This window comes from Melanotaenia boesemani, chromosome 1 (genome assembly GCF_017639745.1).
Source record: "Melanotaenia boesemani isolate fMelBoe1 chromosome 1, fMelBoe1.pri, whole genome shotgun sequence".
Classification (NCBI taxonomy): Eukaryota; Metazoa; Chordata; class Actinopteri; order Atheriniformes; family Melanotaeniidae; genus Melanotaenia; species Melanotaenia boesemani.
Genome location: NC_055682.1, coordinates 13,858,862 through 13,885,230, shown reverse-complemented (window position 1 = coordinate 13,885,230; position 26,369 = coordinate 13,858,862). Strand labels below are relative to the sequence as shown.

General features: G+C 38.6%; 1 protein-coding gene across 6 annotated transcripts in view; it reads left to right on the top strand.

Moving 5' to 3' along the window:
• Positions 1 to 26,369, top strand: part of cdkl5 (cyclin-dependent kinase-like 5) — a 55,105-nt gene that overhangs the window by 21,875 nt on the left and 6,861 nt on the right. Inside the window, exons 9-19 of one of the 6 annotated variants that reach the window (XM_041982060.1) lie at positions 2,030 to 2,132; positions 3,731 to 3,817; positions 4,243 to 4,323; positions 4,429 to 4,604; positions 7,787 to 8,640; positions 9,752 to 10,089; positions 11,257 to 11,358; positions 11,695 to 11,800; positions 22,738 to 22,873; positions 23,499 to 23,604; positions 24,465 to 24,626. In XM_041982060.1, the coding sequence (XP_041837994.1) occupies positions 2,030 to 2,132; positions 3,731 to 3,817; positions 4,243 to 4,323; positions 4,429 to 4,604; positions 7,787 to 8,640; positions 9,752 to 10,089; positions 11,257 to 11,358; positions 11,695 to 11,800; positions 22,738 to 22,873; positions 23,499 to 23,604; positions 24,465 to 24,626 (2,251 nt within the window). Of the gene's footprint in view, positions 1 to 2,029; positions 2,133 to 3,730; positions 3,818 to 4,242; positions 4,324 to 4,428; positions 4,605 to 7,786; positions 8,641 to 9,748; positions 10,090 to 11,256; positions 11,359 to 11,694; positions 11,801 to 22,737; positions 22,874 to 23,498; positions 23,605 to 24,464; positions 24,627 to 26,369 lie in introns of all 6 variants that reach the window. The other 5 variants (XM_041982075.1, XM_041982067.1, XM_041982051.1 and 2 more) reach the window with 5 other exon arrangements.

Sequence of the window (26,369 nt, the reverse complement as noted above, 5' to 3'; positions counted from 1 at the left end):
CTAGCCTCACTCTTACTTTTGTCATGTTGTCTATCACTTCAGGTTACTATAAATATTCAGGCTGCACCAGCTGACTTTTAGTTTTTGTTTCTGTGGAAGGCAAGGCTACAGTTGTTGCTTTATACTTCATTTTGTAAGACATTATTTCACTAGGGCTGTAGGTTATTATTATAAGCTAGCTATTATTTTAGCTGTATAGTTAGCCAAAATGGAATTGAAGTTTAAATGTAGCTGTCAAAATTGCCACTGGTGGCCATTTTAGAAGTCTAGTTATTTGACCGTTCTAGTGTTAAAATAAAAATATAGCCTTCTATTTTTAATTTTTTGTGGGTGCCAGTGTGATCTGTGTGTGAGCATGACAACAGAGGAGGGAAGTGTTTGCTGTCAGGAACAAGACAAAGCAGAAAATTCATAAAAGTATTGTATCACCAGTCATCACAACTTCTCCACAGCGTGTCTAACTGAACCAGCTCAACCTGCAATACAATGTGAAGGCATAGCCATAACTGTTCATCGGTAAAACTAATAAAAAAACCTAAAACTGTCTGCTACAAAACTGCTGGTCTTCCTGTCAACAGAGCATTTTTGCACTGATGTCACTTCTGCCTTCTTCCTAAGTCGGTAAGAAAATGAATCATTTGCAAGAGGAAAGGAAGTAGAAAGGTTCAGTGACTGTTGAAAGTACTGTGCAGCAGAAGTCTTGAACCTTCAAACTCTTGATTAGACCGTGATTTTAAAAAAGTGGAAGTCAATGCATAAGAACATGTACTGATTCGTAGGTTGTTTAATGTGCTGACAAATCAAAACTTACGTTTCATTTGTGTGGGATTTGTAAAATTTTCGAAACTTCATTAAGAAACTACAGTAAGTTCAGACAGGAAGAAATCTTGTGAAGCAACCATTGTCTTTCACAGTTACCAAAGAAATATCCTGCCAGACTCTTGGCTGCCATTTGTGGCCAAAACGCTGAGGACTTATCAGATTGGGAACTATGGTTTTTGGTGGTAAAGCAGCCAGAAAAGGCAACTTATTTCCCTGACTGTCTCCATTTAGAGCACTTTGTTGGTCAGATTGGTATTAAGTAAGTGTACTCATGTTACAGACATCAAAATATCAGTCTTTTTTGGGGGAGTGGGGGTAAATCACTGCCCTTTTCCAACCAGTTTTTATGGAGCACTTCATAGATGTTTCACCAGCAATGATCACACCTCAAAAAATGTGGGTTGGATGGATGGATGGATGGATGGATGGATGGATGGATGGATGGATGGATGGATATAATGATTATCAATACTGCCATATCACAACCACTAATTATCTTAGTGTGTCCTTGTGTACAAGTTACAAAAACTATTTTGTAATTTTTTCCTGCATGTTCACTTTTTCATTTGGATTGTCAGATCACTGAGAAAACAGGCATCGATTAACCTGATAGAGCATTGTGACTTGTGCCAGTATATCCTTGCAGTACATGAGATTAACTTCATGTTGTTTCTGTGCTTTTTGCTGCATCAAAATGTCCATTCTAGCTTAGAGACAGCTGAACATCATCTATCTTCACTGCTGTAGCTTGATTTAGTAAATGCCCTGGAACATATACTGAGACGGTGTTTGAATGCCGCCCACTCAAATACTCTCCCTCCAACACCAGCGCTCCTTTGCTTTCTCTGCTGCCAGATCTCTCACCATTTTTCACCACACTCCACAGCTCTGTTCCCTCAGAAATGACTACCATCTTTATGGGCCCCTTCATGAGAAAAATAAAATCCCTTGTTTTTTGTTTGTTTTTTGTTGTTCTTCCACTCCACCAGCATGAAAATCACTATTCTCTGGTAGAAATTTCCACTTATTCTGATGACTTCATTATCACTACCCTATCATCCTCATTTCATTATCATTTTCAGTATTATTTCAGTATTTTCCAAACATGTAATTAACTAAGTCTTTACAAAGGTTCATGATATTTTCACTTGAATAATATATTTTTGCAGAAATAACATGGTAATGTGCCTGATTCTGTTCATCTCAGGGCTCCGTATGGGAAAGCTGTGGACATGTGGTCAGTGGGTTGTATCCTTGGAGAGCTGAGTGATGGGCAGCCTTTGTTTCCAGGGGAAAGCGAGATTGATCAGGTTGGTTGCGGCACAAAAAGTAATTATTAAGAAAGGAGATAAAAAGAAGTACTGTAATTTCAGATATTGACTATTCAAATATATAACTTATATTTGGAGGAACTTTCTTGTTTTTGATCTTTATGACTTAACACTGTAAGTGAATCCCGAGAATTTCTCTCAAGAAACTCCAATGTGGGCTTTTTAGTAACCACTAAAACATATTAAACAAAAAGTAGAACAATATGTTCTCTGAAGATGGACTGTATCATGGGTTATTTTACCCTAAAGAAAAGAATAGCTTGGTTTAGACAGAACAGAAACATGACCACCATCAGTTCTTGTTCAACAGTTCATGTAAAAAAATGTACCAAATTATACAGTGCAGTGACTCATTCCTGTGATTAACAAAACGGTCATAGCTTAAATGCAACTTGTCTTCCTTTTGCTGATCTAAACATCTTCCTTTTAACTTTGATACTTAAAGAGCTCTCCTTAAAAGTTCTCTGTTGTCAAGAATAATGTAAAAAGGCTTAATTGTTTTTCAACAAAATGAATAAGATAATTACACAAACCAGCATCTATAACAAATCACAGCGACGAAAGGAAAATTGAATAATATGATACACAGTAAATGACTTAAATCAGATTAAATAAACCAAAAGAAAAGAAAGAAAAGGAAGGGGCAGTGGGTATTTCAGTAGTGATGTGTAGGATGTATTGTTGAGTGAGAAGACAATTTGGAGACTGAGCTGTTCAGATAATTGGATAAAAACCTACAGCTATAGATTTGCATAAGTGGAACCAATAGAATGATATGGGACAATTTAAATATAACTAGAGTTCTGTCCCAAAACTCAGTGAAAAAAGAAAAAGATGAAGGCTTTACCTTAAACTGTATGAAAACACGGCGCTTGCACTTGAAAAAAATTACATCATGAAAATAAATGAATAAATAAAGATTAAAACAATTAGTGTTGTGAGTCCTTGAAATGCAAATATCACATTTTCATGGTGACAGATCTGCAGAGAACTGGCCAAACCTTGCAGCTTCACCACAGCTTAACTGAGCTATACCCATTGTTCCAATTCTCTGGCTCACCTCTAAAATGTTTGGCTTTACTCAAATTAACTTCATTTTGCTGTGCAGGAAAAAGCCGTTTAATAATGGATAAACCAGCTGTAAAGACTGGTAGGCAAATTAAGTGGTGATGAGCTAATGTTCAGTAGTAAATGAAGTGAAACATATTTCTTGTTGGGGTGCCAGATAGCTCAATTGGTTGAGTGGGTGCCCCCATCTACAGAGGCTGAAGCTGCTTGATACAGCCAGCCTAGGTTATATTTCACCTTGGGGCCCTTTGCTGCAAGTCATCCACCCTTCTTTGCCCCCTTTCCTGTCAGACTATTTTAAAAAAAGGCTGCTATTGCTAAAATGTCCTTCAAAAGATATACATTTCTTGGAAAAGTTAGCAATGAAAAAGTGTTAATATGTACTTTCAACAGATGAATGAATATTACCAAAGAAAAATCTTAAATGAGCACTGCAGATGTTGCACTAATGTTGGAAAAATAAAAAGTGGTATACTACTAACCACATTGCTGTGTCTTTTTATCTCCAGCTCTTCACTATTCAGAAAGTCTTAGGGCCACTTCCTGCAGAACAGATGAAACTCTTCTACAACAACCCACGATTTCACGGAATCAGGGTAGGAAACATTAAGTGTAGTCGATTGTGCTCCTCTTCTCTATTGCTTTTTCTTCTTTCTCCTCATCCTCCTCCTCTCTGTTTTTATCTCTTTTCCTTCTCTCAGCTCTGTCCCCTTCCATCTCTTTCTTTGTGGCAGTGTTCCCAGCACCATGACTGAGTGGATTGCTATGACTCATGAGATAGGTGGTTGGTGTTCAGTTTAGCACCAAGAGAAAAATGTCCCAGAAGGCTGAACAAGCGTGTGCGAGTGTGAATGTGTGCATGATAGTTTTTTTAATGTCATCTGTGTGATTCGACATGAGCACTGCTTTTTGCTAGTCGGACATCTACTGTGTGTTGGAAATGTTGATAGTAATTCTTACTGCAGAAAAAAAAGAAAAAGGAAGGATATGGACTCTAATACAGTGTTTTTGTGTGTGCTAGTTTCCCTCAGTTACTCATCCTCAGACTTTAGAGAGGAGATACCAAGGTATCCTGAATGGTTTGATATTGGATTTGATGAAGGTAAAATACCTACAATAAACTTGTTTAACTAGTTGTGTTATTGGCAAAATTCAAGACATATGTCTCTAAAATAAATCTAACCCCTTGTATGTCTTTTGCCATTAGAGCCTATTGCTGCTGAACCCAACTGAGCGATATCTGACAGAGCAGAGTTTGAACCATCCAGTCTTCCAGCCTCTGAGGCAGGCAGAGCGCGAGAGGCCATCTCCTGCTTCTCCCAATCCTCCACGTTCCTCCAAAAGAAAAACGCACCACCATGGAGAAAACACAGTTCCTACAAGGTTTGACCAAACTCTTTTGTTCTTTGTTTCTGTCACTGCTTCATTTTGACATTATTCTGCAATGATAACTTTGAAGATGGTTGTTAGCATTTGATTTATCAAAATATATCTTTCAAACTTGTGTGTAGCAAGTGTGTATTTAGGCAGTAGAAATGGACACATCTCATTGATTTCATGGTCTTTATTTCTCAAAGAGAAATAAAATGTAAATAAAATTAAATTAAATAAAATTTATATACCATCCTCACATGCAAAAATGAGTTATTCTGATGTTAAATAAATTCTTCATTCTTGGTGAAATGGACTAAGTTGGATATATGATCTGTTTGATTTGTGTCAAAGGGCAGCATGGTGTTGTGGTTAATTCAGTTACTTTGCATTATGTTCTTGGGCATGAGTGCTACAGTTTCCTCAAACAGTTAAAAATATGCATGTTAGCTTTATTAGTGATTCCAAATGGACCCTGAAGGCTCTTTTACACCGAGTGCATTACGGCTGCACCACGGCCTCTGCTGCTATTCGTGGCTGTTTTATTCAATGGTTTGGTTCCCACCAGGTGCGCAGCATCAGAAGCATCCCAGAAGCGCCTTGTCGCGGCTCTCACTAAATTTACACCCCAAGTCTATTTTTGACGGAGCGCGCAACCAGAATGTATCAAACTCTGCAGTTTAGATAGGGGCAAACAGAAAATCAGACAAAGGAGCAGTGTAAAAGACTGGAACAAAAGGCCGGAACAAAACCATGGCACAGCTGTAATGTGACGCACCCGGTGGAAGAGGGAACAGTTCTTTGTCTCATTTGTCTCTGTGCTAGTTCTGCTGATGACCTTTCCAGGGTGTACCCTCCATTTCACTTGATAGAAGCTGGGATAATATCTAGCCCCCTACAACTCTGAAGTGGATTGAGCAGATATAGCAAATGGATTGATGGATGGATGTCACAGTCAGATGATCAACAAGGACATCAGAACATTACTTATGGTTTTAAAAAATCACAAGTGCTTTAAATGACCAGAAGACCTGTATGCAGGGCTGTAGAGTGTGACTATTTTGGTCACACATGCGACCCGACATTTGTTGAATGCAACTAACATTTTTTGTTGGTCACACTGGTCCGTCTAACATTTCGCAAGTCTACGTGAAGAACTTTAATTATCTCTCTGAATGTCTCTCTGTGTATTCTGTGTTCATTCCCTCCTTACCCGGGCTTGGGGAAGAATGACACCATGATAAAAAGCCAAGAGAAGGGGTTGGTCTTCACCTCTGATTGGCTCTGATTCCCAGCTGTACACTGTGTTGTGTGTTGGTTTGAAATCAAGACCGGAGTTCTGTCGAAACATGCTACCTTGCCAAAACACGTTACAGCAGGCTGAATTTATAGGTTTATCTGTCGGTCAGTGCAGCCCTATCAGAACAGAATACCATGCATATTTTTCATACAACTCAGTTTTGTGCGATCAAAAGTTAGTTAGTTAGTTAGTTAGTTAGTTAGTTAGTTAGTTAGTTAGTTAGTTAGTTTGTTCTAAAATAAAACTTTGAATAAATCAATTAAGGTAGGATGTCTCAACAGTATAAATTACCCTATCAAAGTATGCTACCTTATATATTATTAATCATAATAATAATTTCTATAAAAATGCATACAATACATAATATGTATTGTACTAACTTTCATTTTCATATATGATATGAAATTATATGAAATTAAAGTTATTAGTTTACAGTTTACATTAGGTACAGCCGATTGGCGTAGACTTGGATTTATGGATGTGTCCTTACTGCGCATTGAAATGACATTTTCGTGATATATGCATATGCATAGAAGGCAAAGGTAGGACGTCTCAATGGGTACAATGAAATGTTAGAGCACCGGCACACATTAGACATCGGGTACGGAAAAGAACGACACAGACGAGAATCGGAGAGTGGAATTGATTGGAAATTGTGGAATATGGTGAAATTTGCTCATATGTGATTGTAATCTATTGTCCCCACTAATTTAAGATGTTTTTAGATTGCCTGAACAAAATTAAACAGAAAAGCTGGATGAGAGTTGAATTTGTTTTGACTGCTGTAGCCCAACATTTATGTGATGTCACCTGAACTGACCCAGTTTAAGTCTGCTGCAGAAGTTCAGTGGTGGCTAAGAGGTTATAAAAAAAAACAAATAAAAATAAAATAAATTTAAAAAAATTAAATAGCAGACCCAACACTAAGCAGCTTTTAAAAAAGATTAAAAGAGCTGCATCCATTGCTGGTGAAGTATCAGAGTGAGGAAATTCTGGCCGATAAATCTTGCCAGAAAACAAGAACAGCCTCCTCCATGTGTTTGAGCTGCACCTAGATGGTGTCCTGGAGAAGATCCGTGGAAAATAAATATTAATTGTGGTTGACAAAACTACTAAAATAAAAGGCTGTATTTAAGATGAAAGCAGAATAACAAACTGGCTGTTAATAAAGCCAAAGAGGAGTGCTGCATTTCACAAAATACAAGTCCAAGTAGAGAATTATCATGCAAAAGATAAAACGTAAATTCAGAGGAGAGCAATTAGCTTTTTTTTTTTTGCAACAAACTCATAAGTCAAATCATATTTAAAGCCAAAAATAATGCATGATTATTATGACTGCCTCACATATTTTGCTTTGTGTGAAGGGCTGTTGCATGTGCGCAAATGTTACGTGTTCGCAAACTGCAATATGCGATTAACCTCAAGGGGCAGTCTCAGGCCAAATTGAACCAGATGTGAAGTCTAAGAGTTGACAGCAGTAAAAAAGATGATGAAAAGATTTGAGGACAAGACATGTTGTTCTTGTTTTAGGAAACTTACATACCCTTTATGTTACTACTATGTTTTTTTTTTTTTTTTTTTTTGTCTGCCATGATCTCAAAACCAACCAAATACTAACCTCCACTATTGTCTCAATGTTAATTATTTTGTGTACAACCTACAAATTCAGCAACTCTATCTAGTCTAAGTTCTCTAATGTGAACAGCTAAGCTCACAATGGAGCTGGTCACCTTGGTCACTTATGTAAACATGAGAAAGCAAGTGTACTCTTTAGCTCTGAATGTCTGGAATAATGTGTCACGAGTCTATGGTATGATATCAACCTTTCAAAATTGCAAAAGGGGTATAAGCTACTAAATGACTTACTTTTTTATGTCTTTGTGCCTGATCCTAGAAGTCACAGCAAGAGCACAAGTCGTCGCTCCAACAGTAAAGAATGTTCCAGCCTCCCTCGCCATGGGGACCTCCATCACCTTAGCAATGACAGTTTCCTGAATGGCAACAAACCAGCTCCATCTAGCTTGAGTCCAACACTCCATCCCAAGGGCCAATACCTGTCCCAGACCCTCAATCGTTCTGCCTCATCCAACAAAGACCTAGCTAACAATAATTTGCCACACCTCCTCAGTCCCAAAGAAGCTAAAAACAAGACAGAGTTTGATTTCAGTTTGGGACCCTCTCCAAAAATGCAAGACCCAGGACACGGAGGAAAGTACAGCCACAGCAAACCAAGTTCCTCTCGCTCTCAGCAGCAGCAGCAGCAGCAGCAACAGCAGCAGCAGCAGCAACCAAGCCGTCACACATTCCTGGAAAATAAAACCAACACACTGCAGTCTGGAGCAGAAAAACAACATGGCCGGCATGCCCACAGTATGGCTGACTCAGCCCATGGATCCATGTCCTCATCTTCTAAAAGTTCAGCTTCTTATCTCAGCCTGTCCAAGAGCCACAGCGCTTTAAGTGATGCCAAATCTGTGGGGAACCTCAGTGATGGTCGGCTCCACCCAGACGACCCAAATTCCAACGCAGCAGGTGGTGCGGGACCCAGTGCCCGCTTCTTCCCTGCTAGCTGTTTAGACCTCAACGCCCCATCAGGTCCTCCAGGACCCCCTGGCAGCCCCTCTGCCCGACACAGTGATCGATCCGGCCACAGCCCTGCCTCTCGTAGCAGTGCAAATGCCCGTATGGAGAGCAGCACGCTTGACTCCTCATCCAGACACAAATCCAGACACAAATCTTTAGCCCCAGGTAGGTTAAAGAGTCAAATTTAGGCTTCGGGGTAAATTTATTTTCCACTTACAATGCTTTTTTTTTATTCATATGTAGGCTTGTTACATTGACTAGATCTTTGTGTGCTACCCTGTCCAATAAAAATAAATGCTAAAAAACAAAATAAAGATGGAATAAAGATGGATGTCCTATTATTAACAATATTATTATTCTCTGTGACATTTAAAGTCCCAAAAGATAGTAAACTGGGGTTAATTAAAAGCTTTTTTTGCTTGTTTGTTTTTTTCTTGTTGTGACATTTCAAGTTAATTTAGCACATTTTTCCACACTTATTTTTTTTTCCTGTCACAGGACTCTATCTAATGGAGAAAATCCAAAATATTTAGACAACTGCACATTTAAATATTACATTTCTCATAGAGGGTAGACCAGATTTATTATTTTTGTCCTTATTATGGAACAAATGTAGATGATAAAAAGGTAAGACATTTCATCAGATGTATTAGCCCCAAATGCACTACAAAAAAAACTTCCACTTACAAAGAATTAAAAAAAAATAATCTGGTAATACTGGTTGTGTTATTTAATGACACATTTTCAGTGTTTATGTTCAGTTTCAAGGGCACAGGGTTGTTTTTTGTTTGTTTTTTTTTTAAGGGTTTTCAGGCTCTAATTTTTTAGGTCAATCGGTTTTACAGATTCACCTTTTTTCAGATTTAAAAACAAAAAGGCAAGAAAAGAAAAGAAAACCTACTTGAAGTAGGGAAGTTGTGAAAAATTGGTTGAACTGACACCGAAGAGTTATTTTGGTTTTTAGAGACCATCTTTTAACCAATCAGAGAGATGTGATGACTTGTTGACTTTGCTAATTAGTAGAATATTCATCACAGAGAAAATGACGGGAAAGTCTGTTGTAATCCTTTTAACATAACTATATATGAAATCATTTTGGACTTTTACAGCAGAGTGATGATTAAACAGAAAACAACATGATGGTATTGGCATAAGCAAATATTCCTGCATTTTATAGATTTAACAAATGATCATTTAACACAAGCAATTGAAGAGTTGAGGGAGAAAATATTCATTTAGCTCTGCTGAATTGTAACTCTGCTCTCTTCTTCAGAAGATGTTGGTGCTCCAGAGCTCTTAGACCCCGGAGGGCCAGGGATGCCTTCCACTCACACTCTGCCTTCCCCACATGAGTCTTATCATTACGGCTTGGGATATACCTCCCCCTTCTCCTCTCAGCAACGGCCTCAACGCCACTCCATGTATGTGAGAAGGGAACGCCACCGACCACACGGGGTTGAAGGAGGTATGACGGGCTTGCCTCCGCCTGGGCAGGCGATACCGACGCGAGCCAGTAGCCTCCAGCTCCTCTCCCCCCAGCTGCAGCACCGGACCACCCTGACTGGACATTCTGTGAGCTCATCAAGAGAGGATTGCACTGATGACATGACAAGGGTTAGTGGCGGCAAACTGAAACATTCACCTTAAAATACTGACTAGGATTGTGAAAGTGGACCATTAGGGTTCAGTCTGTTAGAATATAGATGATATACAGAATACTCACATATTCAGTTTTTTATGATGTCAGTACTGACCTAAAATGCACTATGGCTTTTACAGGTTAAACAAATCTAACCCTTTCTAAACCTTAAGGGTGCACATGTACAACGGCTCAGTGTCGGATTAGTTATTGCATAATATGCTGTTCTATAACAAGGTGATTAACCTTGGCTTACATTTATAATATATATCAGTGTAGTATCTTTTTACATACATGGATGAGCAAATGATCCTCTTTCTAACAGTACCTAAGAATAATGCCCTGGAGCTCCTACAGGAAACTGTAGGAAACCTCTTTTTTTTTTTTTTTTTTTTTTTTTTACTTTTCTAAAGCCACTTTTCACATTTAGATTTAGGAAATAAAGAACTGCTAAGGAATAAAAAACACTGTTTACAATTAAATACTACATTGTATATATGATGCACATTCCACACACACGGTTAGGCCACTATCTCCCTTTGTGGTAGAAACTTCCAGCCCATTTGGCTGCAGAATGCACATGATCACAGGAGACTTGGTGGTGATAAGAGGTTTTTCTCAGTTTTTAAGATATTGGACAAATCATTGTACATTTTATTATTATTATTATTTTGCCAACAATGTGTTAGCCTCAAGAGACCACAAAGCCACACAGCTACAACACGAGAAGTTTAAAAAAGCCTGTTGTTGCACAAACACTGAGTGAAACTCTCCACCTGCAATAACAATTTTGACAGTTTACTGTCAGATTTGACAAGTTGGTGAGAAAAAATCATTTTGAGCGTCAGTACATTTGGCTGAAATGTGCCAGAGCTTACTGACTCAAAGAAAAAGTACCAAAGGTTTCCTTTGTTTTGTTTTTCTGTTTGTGTGTTTGTTTGTTTTGTTTTTTTTTTGTTTTGTTTTTTTCATCGTTGTTGCAATGGCCTATGTGTAACTAAAATGTGTCTGCGAGATTGAGTGTGGGCATTTCATGAGCTGATGTGTGTATTGGGAGAGTCATTGTCCCACATTTTCATTGCCACTGCTTCATGCTGCTTCTCTAGTCTGCTTTGACCTGCACCTGTCCGTCTTCCCAACAGAGTGAGCAGTCCCCTAAAGACATGAGCCACCCTTGTGCCCCCATCAAAGACTCTACGAGGGACAACACTGCTGCTTTTCATACACAGCGCTCTAAAAATGAGGTCCGACCCCCTGATTCCTCCCTACTTCCAACCCACCCGACACAGAGAGTAGCGTTTCTGACTACTGGTTTCCGTAGTTTTTTCTGTTTATAGTCAGGTCAACAGCTTCACTGCACGTTGTCGCTGTTATATATGTAACCTCACTGAAAAGCTCTAACAGTGTCTTGACTGTCTTGTGACGAATGCTGGTAAAGAATGTCTTAGCTAAACTGGCAAACAAAGATAAATGATATTTTAGTGGGATAATAATCTCAAGATGCTGAGGTGTTTTTGTTTGTGTGTGTGGTTTTGTGTCCATGTGTGTTTGTTTTTCTTCATTGTGTGTGTAATTCTTAGGTTGGTATGTATCACGACCCCCACGTTGAGGATGGAGGTTCCTCCAAAGAAAACCGGATGATCTTCACAGAGTCCATGCCTCGCAGAGTTGGCAGCTTCTACCGAGGTAAGGAACAGGGACCGTCAATGTATGTCATGATTTGGATGTTGTTTGACTTTTTGCATAGTCTGATTTAAATTATTTTAGAAAGGTTTTGATTCACCCGGTCTTTTATTTCAAATCTGATTTTATCCTTCATTATTTCTGTACTTTTGCTTGTAATTGTTCCACACCTGTTTTGTGTTTTGAATATCCCCATTTTTATTCTTAGAGGGGTCAGATTAATATGATTTGGCACGTTCAAAGGAGGGATAGGGATATACAGTATATCAGTGACTTATGGATGTACTGAAAGAGGACATGAAGTTTATTGGTGTAAGAAAAGAGGACAGGGTTAGATGGAGGCAAGGATCAGCCAAAAAGGGAAAAGAAGACATGCTCCTGCCATCCACACCTGACTGTAACCAGGGTTTGAATTACATGGTGGCTAAGGGGAGCTCAGCTCCCCTAAAAGGCAGATAAGCTCCCCTGAAAACACTTTACTGAAACATTAAGGGGGATCTCTAAAAATAGTCCACTTTTTGTTTTTATTTAATTTTATTTTCCATAAGATTACTGATGTTTCTTAAATGAAAAGAATAGCATTATTTGCCAGCATTGTCTGTTTCTTTATTTCAGGGATCACCATCTCCGGTCCTTGAGGGCCAGTGTCCTGCAGGTAATGAATGTTTCTTTATTGCAACACACCTGATAAAAATAAAATGAATGTCCAACAGCTTGTTGTCAAGTTTTGCACAAGTCTGTTAATGACTCATTCATTTGAATCCGGTGTGTTGCTGCAGGAAACATCCAATACCTGCAAGACACCGGCCCTCGAGAACCGGAGATCCCTGCTATTTAATACACTAAATTTTCCAAACACCACAGGTGACATTTCTTTCAGCCCCGTGGACAGCAGCATTGTTTGTTTGTTGTGTGCTGTGAGCGGCTCAAGCAGCACCACTTAATTTTCTTGCTTTAGTGTTTGTTTAAAAAGAACAATCCAACCCAAATCAGTTGTTTCTAGTTGTACCAGTACTAAACAGTAGTAGCAGAAGGTTTTTGAACGCACTGCCATGGAGTACTATACATGCATGTGCATGTGACTTTCAAAGTCATGCTTCACGCCCAAAAATGAGGCTCCTCCAAAAGTCCAGGTGTTATTCTACTCCTGGTTGTAACCAGTCATCAATCACTCTGTGTTGGTTTCTACTGTTCTTTCCCAAATGGTTCATGTTCCATTTTTACTAGCTTTACAGGTTCTGATCCATGTGTTTTCCATTAAGTGTCTGGCCTAGCTTGTTTCTGGTTTTGCCTTTTGCCTCACCCTTTTTAATATATTGTTTGCTTCTGGGTTTTCGCCTCTTTGTCTTTGGATTTCGTCTTTGCCAAATATTAAATGTCCTCACCTTTTGGAATTTACCTGGCTTTGGGTTTGGATCATCCTGTCATACCCTCAGAAAGTTTGTATCACATGGCACTGACACCTTCAGGAAACTAATGTTGTTATTTTAGGAGAGCTAAGTTTACTTATTTTTGTGTTGCCAATGTGCAACAAAAGACAATGGAAGGTCATTTATATAACATTGACTGAATTAAGGCAAGATAAAAGACAAATAAAGGGCAACAGAAATGAAGTATGTAGATAGGATTAACACAAATAAACAAAGAAGAATAAAAATAAGCACAAAAACTCAAATTATCACCCCAACTATTTGTGAAAAGCATTATCACCCCAAGGAACTGGGGAACAAATGCAACAAACCATTTGTTCATTGCTTCTTTTTTCTATGATGACAAGACAGTATCAAAAACAGACAATATATTAAAGTGCAAGATGTGTCTATAGAGCCCTACATTTTCTTTTATTATTTAATATGATATTTTCATGACCACCCCTTATCGTAGCTGTCCTGAAGGCAAACAAGGCTCTAAATAGATTTTTCCTGATAAGTGAAGTGTAGTAGTCCTGGGAAATGTCAAATGTTGACCAACTGGACAGCAAGCAGACACATATTTGAGCTGTGCTTTGTAAAGCAAGTTGATTTTATTAGCCAGGAGCCAAAAAGGAAAGGTTACACTACTAAATTCATTTATTTATTTATTTGAGCATGAAAGCTCAAATATGTTGGCCAGTAAAGAAAAAAACTGCTTTCAAATGATGCATTTGTCATAATATTTTGAGGTTTTTAGATTTTTTGCATTAATATTATCTTTAACATGGAATTTTATGTCATACAGTTACTTCAGTTAAAATGCAAGTTGCTAAAACACAACTACTTGCTGAGAATAGTAAGTTTTTGCATCACAGAATATAGTTCGCTGTTTACATGTCTTTGATAAAAATACCTATAAATGCTCCATTCAACATTAGACTTATAACAGATTTAGCTGAATGAGCCTGTTTTAAAGCTTAGACATAAGTGTCACTCTCCTCCTCAATAGACAAAAGCAAATACTTCCACAACTTGAAGACTTTCCCCTCGGAAAGCTCATTAACACAACCATACAAAAGGTAACTTGATATTGTTGCAAAGCTAGCATTTTATGCAACTCATTCCAGCAGCAACCAACAATCTTATAACTTTTTCCATCTCAATTAATGATTTTGTCAGTTTGCTATAATAAGTTAAAGCGTGTTTCCTCTAACCTTGCCATTTTTCAAGATGTTTAACAGAAAAGTAAGTTGAACTCTTAAATAGAGTTCAACTTACTTTGGGTTTTAACAGCAGGATGCATTTTGAGCAATATGAGAGGAGCAATTAAAAGGTGGAAGTCTTTGGAGAAGAAATTTTCCGGCCAACAATTCTACATGCTGTGGTTTTCAAAGTACAATAGAACTTAATCTGCTAGATAAGGTTAAATAAGCTGTTGTCTGAAAAGATGGTCCTAATCTGTTTACTCAGATTTGCTATTGGAATTTCAATTCTTTGCACCAAGCTTTAGATCTTACATGAGTTGATTCCCAGGAAGAGCTAATTAAGTTATGGTGCTGGAAAGCAGAAAAAGTCCACTTTGGGATGGTTGCAAACCAGTTGCATAACTGAGCTCACTAGATTCCCTGACTGGAATTTGAACCCAGGCCACAGCAGTGAGAGCACTGAATCCTAACTACTAGACCACCAGGGAGCTGTTATTCCTGTCTAGCAAGGGGGATTCAGTCTTGTGGTTATAGCTTCTTAAGGTGCACAATGATGCCCACACTGCCTTACAATGACTACATGCTTCTGTGAATTCAATATGAATTCTGTGCGACCCAAATACCAGTGCAAACAAGCATGGCCTGCATGCTCGGGAAACCTTGCTTATTTCAGGAAATGTGAAAAAGAAATGCCTGAGTGTGAATGAGGAACAAAAGTTTGAGGAGTAAAAGCTTCCTGACCAGGAATCAAACCAGTCCTGTGGCAGTGAAAATGCCAAATCCTAGCCACTAGACCATCAGGGAAGGCAAGGCAAGGCAAGGCAGTTTATTTGTATAGCACATTTCATGTACAGGACAATTCAAAGTGCTTTACATAAAACAAAGACATTACAGATATTTAGAATAGTAAAAGGCATCAACACATAATCAACACATAATCACAATAAAATAATAAATTACATTAAAATGATTAAAAGCAAGATAAGTTAAAAAAAAAAAAAAGTTACCGTGCAGATTTCATGCATAGGCGCATGAGAAAAGAAAAGTTTTTAACCTGGATTTAAAAATGTCTACATTTGGGGAAAGTTTAATCTCCACTGGCAGTTTGTTCCATTTGTTTGCAGCATAACAGCTAAATGCTGCTTCTCCATGTTTAGTCTGGACTCTGGCCTGGACTAGTTGACCAGAGTCTTTGGATCTAAGAGCTCTGCTAGGTTTATATTCTCTGAACATATCACAGATGTATTCTGGGCCTAAACCATTCTGGGATTTGTAAATGATCAGAAGGGTTTTAAAATCTATTCTGTGACTGACTGGAAGTGTAAAGATTTTAAAACTGGTGTGATGTGTTCAGATCTCTTAGTCCTGGTTAAAACTCTAGCAGCAGCGTTCTGGATGAGCTGCAGATGTTTAATGCTCTTTTTAGGAAGTCCTGTTAAAAGACCATTACAGTAATCCAGTCTACTGGAGATGAATGCATGGATGAGTTTCTCTTGGTCTTTCTGGGAGACTAAACTTTTAATTCTGTTGATGTTTCTGAGCTGGTAAAAAGCTGTCTTAGTGACAGCTTTGATATGGCTGCTGAAAGTCAGGTCTGAGTCTATCAACACTCCCAGGTTACGAACTTGGTTGGTAATTTTAAGAGCCCGAGTCTCCAGGTGTTTGCCAATGCTGACCCTCTTCTCTTTGCTACCAAACAGAATAATCTCAGTTTTGTCTTCATTTAATTGTAGGAAATTCTCCCTCATCCAGGTGTTTATTTGCTCCAGACACTGACACATTAAGTCTATTGGACTGCAGTCATCTGGTGACAGAGACACATAAAGTTGTGTATCATCTGCATAACTTTGATAACTGTTAATTGACTCATTGGCTAGTAGGTGTGCTCTCAATTATTGTTGATTCCTCACAGGTTTGTTTGTCATGTGATCATGCCATGTGCTACACTATTTAAGTTGTACCTGCACCAATAAACAAGTGATTGTGATTGTTCTCACTGAATCTAGACTGCAGGCATGTTTCATTGTTCCCTTAGTCGATGGAAGCTAAGCTCTGCTTAACAGGTTATGGGCCCAGGACATTAATAGGGTAGGAGTAGCCACCACAAGGCAGTTTGTTTGGAGTACCAGCACCATGAGCGAGCGGACAAGTTCACGATGGTCTCGTCTTGTGTTCGACGGAGAGGAAAAGAACTATGAACTGTGGGAGACAAAGTTCTTGGGGCATATGCGGCTGCAGAAACTGAAAGATACAATTTTGAATGGGCCTGCTGAGGGTGCAGATGCAGAGACGCTGGCTGAGGATGCAGCAAAGAATGCTGAAGCATACGCCGAATTGATCCAGTTCCTTGATGACAAAAGTTTGTCTCTGGTTATGAGAGAGGCTGCAGATGATGGCCGTGGAGCACTCAAGATTTTGCGGGACTACTATGCTGGCAAGGGTAAGCCCCGTATTGTGAGTCTCTACACAGAACTGACTTCACTGCAAAAACAGAACAGTGAGAGTGTGACTGATTATGTCATACGTGCTGAGAACTCAATCACAGCACTGAGGAATGCTGGGGAAGTTTTGAGTGATGGACTATTAGTTGCAATGGTTTTGAATGGTTATGTTGTAAGTAAACTGTCACAGTATTTCAGTGAGCCATCAGAAGAGCAGTGGACAACTGTGAAGCATGTACTGAAATATCTGAAAGGAACAAATGACAAGATGCTCTGTTACAGGAAATGTGATAAAGGATTAAGACTGGTGGCTTACAGCGATGCAGATTGGGCAGGTGATACTAGTGACCGCCGTAGCACATCTGGCTATTGTGTTAGCCTATGTAAGAGTGGACCTCTGATTTCCTGGAAGACCAAAAAGCAGCCAACGGTAGCTTTGTCAACATGTGAGGCTGAGTATATTGCACTGGCTGCAACCACACAAGAGTGTTTGTACTTGACTCAAATGCTACAACATCTTGATGATTATCAGTATGGTGTACCTATTATCTTTGAAGACAACCAGGGTACAATTGCACTGGCAAAGAATCCTGTTAACAGACAAAGGTGTAAGCATATTGATATCAAATATCATTTTGTAAGATCGACTGTAAACAATGGTGAAGTGTCTTTGGAGTATCGCCCAACAGATCAGATGGTAGCAGACCTGATGACTAAACCAGCTACAAAACAGAAGCTACTTACCTTTTCCACATTCCTGTTTGGGTTGTAGCCGAGAGGCAATGCAGTTGATTTTCATGATGTTCCTATGTTTTTTTTGTTTTATAATGCATGTGAATAATATGTGAGCAAGTGGGGGTGTTAATTGACTCATTGGCTAGTAGGTGTGCTCTCAATTATTGTTGATTCCTCACAGGTTTGTTTGTCATGTGATCATGCCATGTGCTACACTATTTAAGTTGTACCTGCACCAATAAACAAGTGATTGTGATTGTTCTCACTGAATCTAGACTGCAGGCATGTTTCATTGTTCCCTTAGTCGATGGAAGCTAAGCTCTGCTTAACAATAACTAATACTATAGTTTTGTAATATTTTACCCAAAGGGAGCATATACAAGTTGAACAGAAGAGGTCCAAGGACTGACCCCTGGGGGACTCCACAAGTCATGGCCACTCGCTCGGATTCATAGCTGCCGATCGTAACAAAATAACTCCGGCCTTCTAAATAGGACCTGAACCAGTTAAGGACCGCTCCAGAAAGTCCAACCCAGTTTTCCAGCCTGTGCAACAGGATTCTGTGATCTACAGTATCAAACGCAGCACTGAGATCCAACAGAACCAGGACTGATACTTGACCAGAATCGGTATTCAACCTAATGTCATTTAACACTTTGACCAGAGCTGTTTCAGTGCTGTGATGAGGTCGGAAGCCGGACTGAAATTTATCAAGATTTCCACTTTCATTTAAAAAGTCATGAAGCTGGTGAAATACAACTTTTTCAATAATCTTGGAAATAAAAGAGAGGTTAGAGACAGGTCTATAGTTGTTCATTATAGAGGCGTCTAGAGTCCTTTTCTTTAGGAGTGGCTTAATAGCAGCTATCTTTAGTGACTTGGGAAAAATGCCTGATGCCAGCGAGCTGTTAACTATCAGTAGGAGATCACTTTCTACTGAGGTAAAAACTGTTTTTAAAAAGTCGGATGGTATCATGTCCAGAGTGCATGTTGTTGATTTAAAATGCCAAACTGTTTCTTGTAGGACTTTTAAATTCACCATTTTAAATTGTGACATGACATCAGAATTATTTCCGGGTTTTAGACACAGACTAATTTTCTTGTTTGACTGTGTGGAATTAATATTTTGCCTAATTGTTTTAATTTTTTTTGGGCTAAAAAAGTTTGCAAATTGGTTGCATTTCTCAGTGGAAAGGAGCTCTGGGCTTATCCGTTTAGGAGGATTTGTAAGTTTTTCAATCATAGCAAACAGAGTGCGAGAATTGTTGACATTCCTGTTAATCATTTCAGATAAATGCAGCTCTCTGGCCTTGCACAACTCATTGTTATAGTTACGCAGGCTTTGTTTGTACAGCTCATAGTAAATTTGAAGTTTATTTTTCCGCCATTTCCGCTCAGTTTTTCTGCATTCTCTTTTTAGGCTGGTAACCACAGTGGTGTTTCTCCATGGTGTTTTCTGTTTGCTCAAGTTGCTCTTGATTCTTATCGGTGCAACAGCATCCATTACATTCAAGATTTTCAGATTGAAATTATCCAGGAGTCTATCAACTGACTCTGCACTGGTTGTTGGTAACATAGCTATGGCCTCCACAAACTTAGCACTTGTTCTTTCATTAATGTACCTCTTCCTAACGGAGAAGCAGGTTGGTTGAACATTCTGAGTGATCAGTAAATCAAACAAAATACAAAAATGGTCAGACAAGGCCAAGTCAGTGACCGCAACAGAAGAAATATCAACACCCTTTGAAATAACCAGGTCCAGAATGTGACCTCGAATGTGGGTCGGTTGTTTAACATGTTGCCACAAACCAAACATGTCCAATATGGAACAAAATTCCTTGACATTACCATCCGTCATGTTATCTATGTGAATGTTAAAATCCCCAGTTAAGATGAAATGGTTAAAATCAGTAGAGATAACCGACAATAATTCAGAAAATTCATCAATAAAATTTACACAGTGTCCTGGATGTCTGTAGATGATTAGAAATAGGATTTTAGGAATGCCCCTTAAAATAAAACTAAGATATTCAAAAGAAGTAAAATCACCAAATGACATTTCTTTACACTGGAATGAATCTTTAAATAAGGCAGCTTCTCCTCCCCCTTTCCTCCCGTTTCGACATTTATTCATGAAACTAAAATGAGGGGGTGCTGTTTCATTAAGAACTGTAGCACTTGTGTCTTCTGTTAACCATGTTTCTGTCAGAAAAAGAAAATCTAAACTGTGAGAAATGATGAAGTCATTAACTAACAGTGACTTGTTGGACAGAGATCTAACATTTAGTACAGCTAGCTTTATGAAGTTTACACTGGTCTCTGTTGTATTCTGAGTTATACAAGGTACAGTTAACAGATTAGATCGATTCACCCCACAAGCTGACCGTGTTCGATTCCTTATTTTACTAACTAACACAGGAATCCTACTGGGTCCAGGCTTGATCTCAGAACAGCTGTCAGTAGTAGCAAAACTACAGCAAGGACCCTGAACGCATCATGGCATGTTATCTTTGTTGTGAATTCTGCTGCTCTGGGAACCTCCTCCCATGCCCTGCTCGGTCAGGACAGATGATCTAATAGGAGGATGAGGAGGGGGAGGGGGGGGGAGCCCTGTATTTCTTGGTAGATGGTGGTCGCTGGGGTTCAGACCTGGATAGAGACATCCTTTTAAGACCTTGGGTGATGTGGAGAAGAGGGTCTGGTGAGGGGGGAGAGCTGGCAGTTGATCGCTTCTCTGCTGTGTCCTTCGCTCTTATCTGTACACTCATGTTTGGGTTTGCCGTCCCAACAGCATGACGCAAGTGTGCACCAAGTAATCTGCATCCAGTTAGATTTGGATGCACACCATCAGGTCTGAATCGCTCCTTACAGTTCCAAAAGATATTGAAGTTATCAATGAACTTTATCCCATGGGTGATACATGCGTTTGATAACCATGTGTTCAGGCCAAGAAGCCTACTGAAAAGTTCAATTCCTTTACCCGCTGTAGGAATGGGTCCTGAAATGTAAACATGGTGTGCTCCCAACTGACACAGTCTCTCCAACAGCAGAGAAAAGTCTTTTTTAAGCATCTTAGAGCCAATTTTCCTCCTCAGAATATCAAAAGACCCTGTGTGGACAATAATCTTCATATCATCTGGATGTGAAGACAGAATGGTCGGCAACATCTCTGTCAGTTCCCTGACTGATGTATCAAAAAGTGTTAAATTTTCCGTCTTTGCCATCCTGACATGCCGTGTTATAGAGTCCCCAATCAGAATTGTGTCTATTTGTTTTTGTGTGGAGGTGCCGATAGCTTCTCTAGTCCTCCTGTTTGTGGGATTTTGGCCTCTCCTCCTGGTCTGGTTAGCCCTGGGCTGAGTTTTAGGGCTATTTCTTGAATTTTGATAAATCCTTGCATTACATTCATCATCATTCATTTTAATATGACTCAACACATCATATTTATTATGCAGTGAGACTTCAGATGGTGGAGTGAGTGCTGGAGCTTTAAATTTCCTGCTGGATTTACCTCTGCGACGAACAACATCAGACCAGGTTCTGGCCGGGGTTGATGACTTTGGTCTGGCACCAACAGTGTTCCAGAAGGAGAGATCAGTCTGATGGTCCGGTTTGGGATTTTCCTCAGCTATTCCAATGTCATTTGAACACATCCAGGGAAGTGTATCAGCCAGGTCTGTAGCGGGAGGCTCCACATTCGACATGCCTTCGCGTATGAAGATGTGACTCAATCCATTTGACAACTCAGTAGCATGTACAGAAGCTACTACAGAGTCAATAAATTCTTCATTCACACGAATGTCTTGCAGTGTTTCAATCCTCTTCTCCAGCTGTGTTATCCTCAAAGAAAGTTGCTCACACTCAGTGCAGCTCACTGATACTGCAGGGTTAGGAGACATCGTTCCACTAGTTCTCCGATGGAAATCAACTAAATTTATCAAAAAATATATTCGTTCCAGTGATTTATAAGTGACCAGGAGTCCTTGTTCCTAAATTTCTTGCCGGTAAAGATAAGAAAAAAGAAGAAAAAAAGAAGAAAAATGCAAGCAGAAAGGAGAGCAGAGCAGGAAGCGTCCGCACGGCAGCAAAGCAGGAAGCAAAACTCCGTCAAACATGCTCTGCATGTACAAAGCTACTCTCATGGCTCCCTCAGCAGTAACCTGTCTATGGGGCATTTCTGCCTATAAATTCTCAAAAGACAGTTCACACTTGGAGGGTCCTTAAGGTAACACTGACTTACTCGACCATTGTGGGGCTCCTTCACGTCGTAGTCCACTGTGAGTTGTTTCCCTGCCACACGTGGCTGGGCCGTTTGATTTCCATGTGAGTACACAGTTTGTTGCTGAGTGGTTAGCAACGTCAAACCGTTCAGCTGTTTATTGCACATAAAAACACAAATATCTCGCGTGCAGTAATTCCTGCCCCGTCACAGACGAAGCGTCTCGTGAAGTATGAAATGACCGGACTAATACAATCTAATTTCTTCTTCTTGCAGCCTTAAGAACAAGAACAAACTTTTCGCTTCTCATGGAGTATATAACAAGCTTAACTTCCAGCTCAGGTCTCTGATGTAGGTGTATGGTGCACTAAAGGAGATTATGTTTGTTATAAAATATAATCTTATACACCATTGCTTTTAGATTTCTGATAGCAGAATGAGTTCACACAGCAGCTGATCTGTTGTGTGGAAAAAAAAAATTGTTTATTATACTCATTGTTTTATTGACATGTTGTTCAGTAGGCCTACAGTATCTTTTGTGATGCTGGTACAGTGACTTGTCTTCACATAACAAATATAATGTTTCTAATGGATTTAATTTAAATATAGTGTTTATGATAGTTGTTTACATTTATTTTGGCAGTGGACAAAGAACTAATTGGATCTAATATATACAAAATGAACATTAGCACAAAGATATTCATCAGTGCAGACTTCAACTCATTTCTGAGAGGTGCAGAGTCAAAAACTTGCCTGAATACCTGATTTGAAAAATAATAGGTGAGTAAGTTTGGTAGAGGGAGGGGGCACTGCAGGAGAAATGGAAAATCCTGGGACTTTTAGTGTTAAAACACTGTGAAACATCACATATTAATCAAAGCATGACTTTAAGTTCACTTTAAGTAACTTTTTTCTTGTTTCTCCTCAGTCCCCTCTCCCAGACCGGATAACTCCTCTTCTTTCCATGAAGGTGTCGGTCAAGGTCGCGGACCAGTTGTACCCATTGTAGCAGGGGATCCAGTTGCCATGGCAAACCACTCCAAGCGTCAGACGGCTTTTGACTGGTGAGAATTCATTTGAGGACCTCAACATATTAACATACGTAGAATCAAGGCTGATATAAGGAAATTGACACGACCTTTCAGATTTTACCAGCACAAGTTGCTAAAAGAATAGTCAATATGTGTCTTCTGTATGAGGAGTTTGCTTTCAGAGAATCAGGATTTTTTATTTCTTCATATTCTACCTCCTCTGTGTCAAGCTGTCTGACATATTTTCCTCGCTGTGTCACGAAGGTTTGTCACTAATGAGATCTACCTGATTTCTCAATATTACAGTTTTGTTGCCATGAAGCTGGAAACTATTTAATAACTGAAAGGAAATACATTCAAAATACTGTATCTTGCAGCAATGCCATTAATTGTGATTTATTTTATATTGACTATCATAAAGAGGAGAAGAATGTGTTTTCACTATCAGGACAATCAAATTAACAATAATTCAGACACCATTTGCAATCCATCACTATGCTGTTGTGTTATTTCAGGACCCTCTTTCTTTTCATACTGTTTTTATTTGTCATCATATCTTGTTTGGTTATTTCTAGGCATATGAGACACATTGTAGAGGAAGTTACTATTTAATCCTGAGCTTATGCTTACAAGAAGCCTTTCCGCATGTGCTCTGTAGGTCTGCAGCAGAGGCGATGGTCATGAATCCTCCAGAGCCCACCAAAGAGAAGGAAAAACAAGGCTTCTTCAGAGCCATTAAAAAGAAAAAGAAGAAGGCACAAATAGTAAGATTTTTTTTTTATACTGATATCAACCACTGAAAGTAGAGTAATCCTGATTTAACCACAACACAAGTCTTCTTGCCATCATCATTACACAATAGTAATAATTCCTTGGTAATAATAATAATGCAGAACTCACCAGGTTACTCTGGGAACACAATAAAACATAATCAGTATGATCAATCAGACAGGTAATTGAAAAGCTCTGGCTTTGTAAAACATTAATGACAAAAAAACAAAACAAAACAATTCACCTGAAATTGTTGAATAAAATATATAACTAATGAACATTTCCATTCACTTCTGAAGACATGTCTGTTGCTGAAGACACATTGAAATTAAATCTCTAATAATTAAATTATGTAGTGGCAGTGTACTTAATGTTAGTTTCATATGTGAATGTCTTTATTTTGAATTTCAGTTCAGTGAAATTGTTTTAGATTTTTTAGTAACGTGTGAAAAGACAAATAGTTCATTGCAAGTAAAAAATAAAATGTGGAAAAACACTTTCAGTTTTGCTTCCAATCAAAGCTTAGATGGGATTATAAACTCTGCTTATTTACAATCTGTGTGTCTTTTTCTTTTCTTGTCTACTTTATTAACACGAAGGAATCACAGCCATATTATGAAAAAAAAGAACAGAAAAGAATATTTTTCTGCTTAGTCTGATTTTTGGTTATCAATTGAATATTAATGGAAATCTTCTTTTCTTTTTAATCAATGTTTCTTGTTAAGCTTTGTTTCCTAAGATGGTTCAGGTTGTGCAGTTTTGTTTTTTGTTGTTTTTTTTTTTGTTTTTTTTTATCTGTTTGTTGTCAGAGATTTGTGTTGAAAGTTGTGGCTATGCATCTTCTGCTCCACAGACCGATATGGAAGACGGGAGGAACCCCAGCATCAAGAAAAGCCTTTTCCCCCTTTTTAGCTCTAAGAATAGCTTAAAGCACAACTCAGCTGTCAAAGTTCTACCTGTAGTCGCCTCGCCTATGGTACAACACCAGCCTACCGTGCCCTTCCCTGCCTCACCAGTAATCTAACCCTCAACACTACGGCTGCATGTTTACTGACACTGCACTCACTCAACTTGCTTTGAAATCCTCTCAAAAGTTTGACTGGCTGAAACATTTTTCAAACTGATAGGATTTCAAAAATGTTTACAGACTAAAACTGCACGCTTTTTGTGCATCCATTTGTCTTGCTACAATGTATGTCAAACGCAGTCACCTTGCGCTCACATCGCATTGTAAAGACACCGATTCCATGCTGCAGTGTGTCCTGTTTGTGAGGCCTACGATTTCACATCGTTATCATGTGAGGGACATGAGCTTTTCAATACAGAAACACACACTCAAACTCCTAGCATTGAAACTTGTTCTATGTCTTTGAGTTTGCTTTCTTAATGAGAGCTGATCACTCTAAACTCACAACTATATGTTATAAATAAAGTCACAAGCTCAGAGTAAACAGAATAACAGCATCCTTAAAGCTATTTCCAAGTAACTATCATGAATACTGAATAATTATTCAAATTAGTTATTAAGTAACAAAGGTTTACATGCGGTCATCATGGACATAAATCTGTTGGACTTTCAATGGTTTCTTTAAAATGTTCTTTTTCATTAGCAGAATGATTGTGCAACATCTTTAATAATTTTTTTTTCTCTTTTAAAAGAAGATATAAATGTTTAAAATCAATACAGAAAAAAATTACACAAGTCATCAAATGTATATTTACATATATTGCTTCTTTTTTTTTATGTGTATGTGCTATAGTCGGAGATTAAGTTTGTCCAGAGCTTGATGTGACATGAGTTCTTTGATTTCCAGTACTGAAGGAGTACTTTTGTTAGTGACAGTTAGAGAACCGAGTAAAGAATCTCTGAAATTGGATGGGATGATTAGTTTGGAAATATCACCAAGGAGACAGAGTGATGCTGATGCGGGGACTTGCAGCTCAGGATGGTGGAGAGTCTTTTCGTGATGTTGATCCATAGAAAGCAAACTGGTTGACCGAGAGCCCGATGTGTGAAGATAGATGTATGTGTGTCCTAAAGAGCATTTTGAACAAAAATCAGAGGTGGCCAGTTCCATTTTAAACATTTATATTTGGGTAAAATGAGTTCTGTGAATTTTTTATTATTGTAGTGTTATAGCTGGAGATGTATAATTTAGAAAAAAAAGTTTAGGTGATTATTGGTTTTGGTGAGTTGTTTAATAAGCTGAGACAGTTGTAATGCATTATTATTATTGTTTAAGATGATATTTTCTTTCATTCTTAATTTCAATTTTTAATTTTAGAGAAATTGGTTTCTGGATTGATTGAAAAGCCTGCAGATGTTATCTGTGACCTGTCTGTGTTTTATGAGACCTGTCTGATCTGGGTGAATGAGAGTGGGAGTGGCCATTTCAATTCTTGTTGCTAATGTTTTGGTTATAAGTTTTTAAGTCTGTATAGATTAGAGAGAGGAGTCGGAAGCTGGATTGCTATTTTCAGAAGTGCTGTGGTTATTTCACTGAGGGTAAAGGGTGCATCTAGAAAATGTGCTTGTTCTGTATTTATTTTTAGTAGTTCCACATTACTGAACGTTTTCTTAAGGTGTAGGTTAGTGAGAGGAGGAATAAAAAATTACTGTAGAAATTTCTAAATATTTTATTTATATCTTTTGGGTTTTGAATAATAGTTCTGTTAAGAGTCTTTAAATTCGGTGTATTTCTGGTTACTTGGGTTGCTGGATATTTCCGTTGTGAGATATTTAATTTTCGGTTCTATT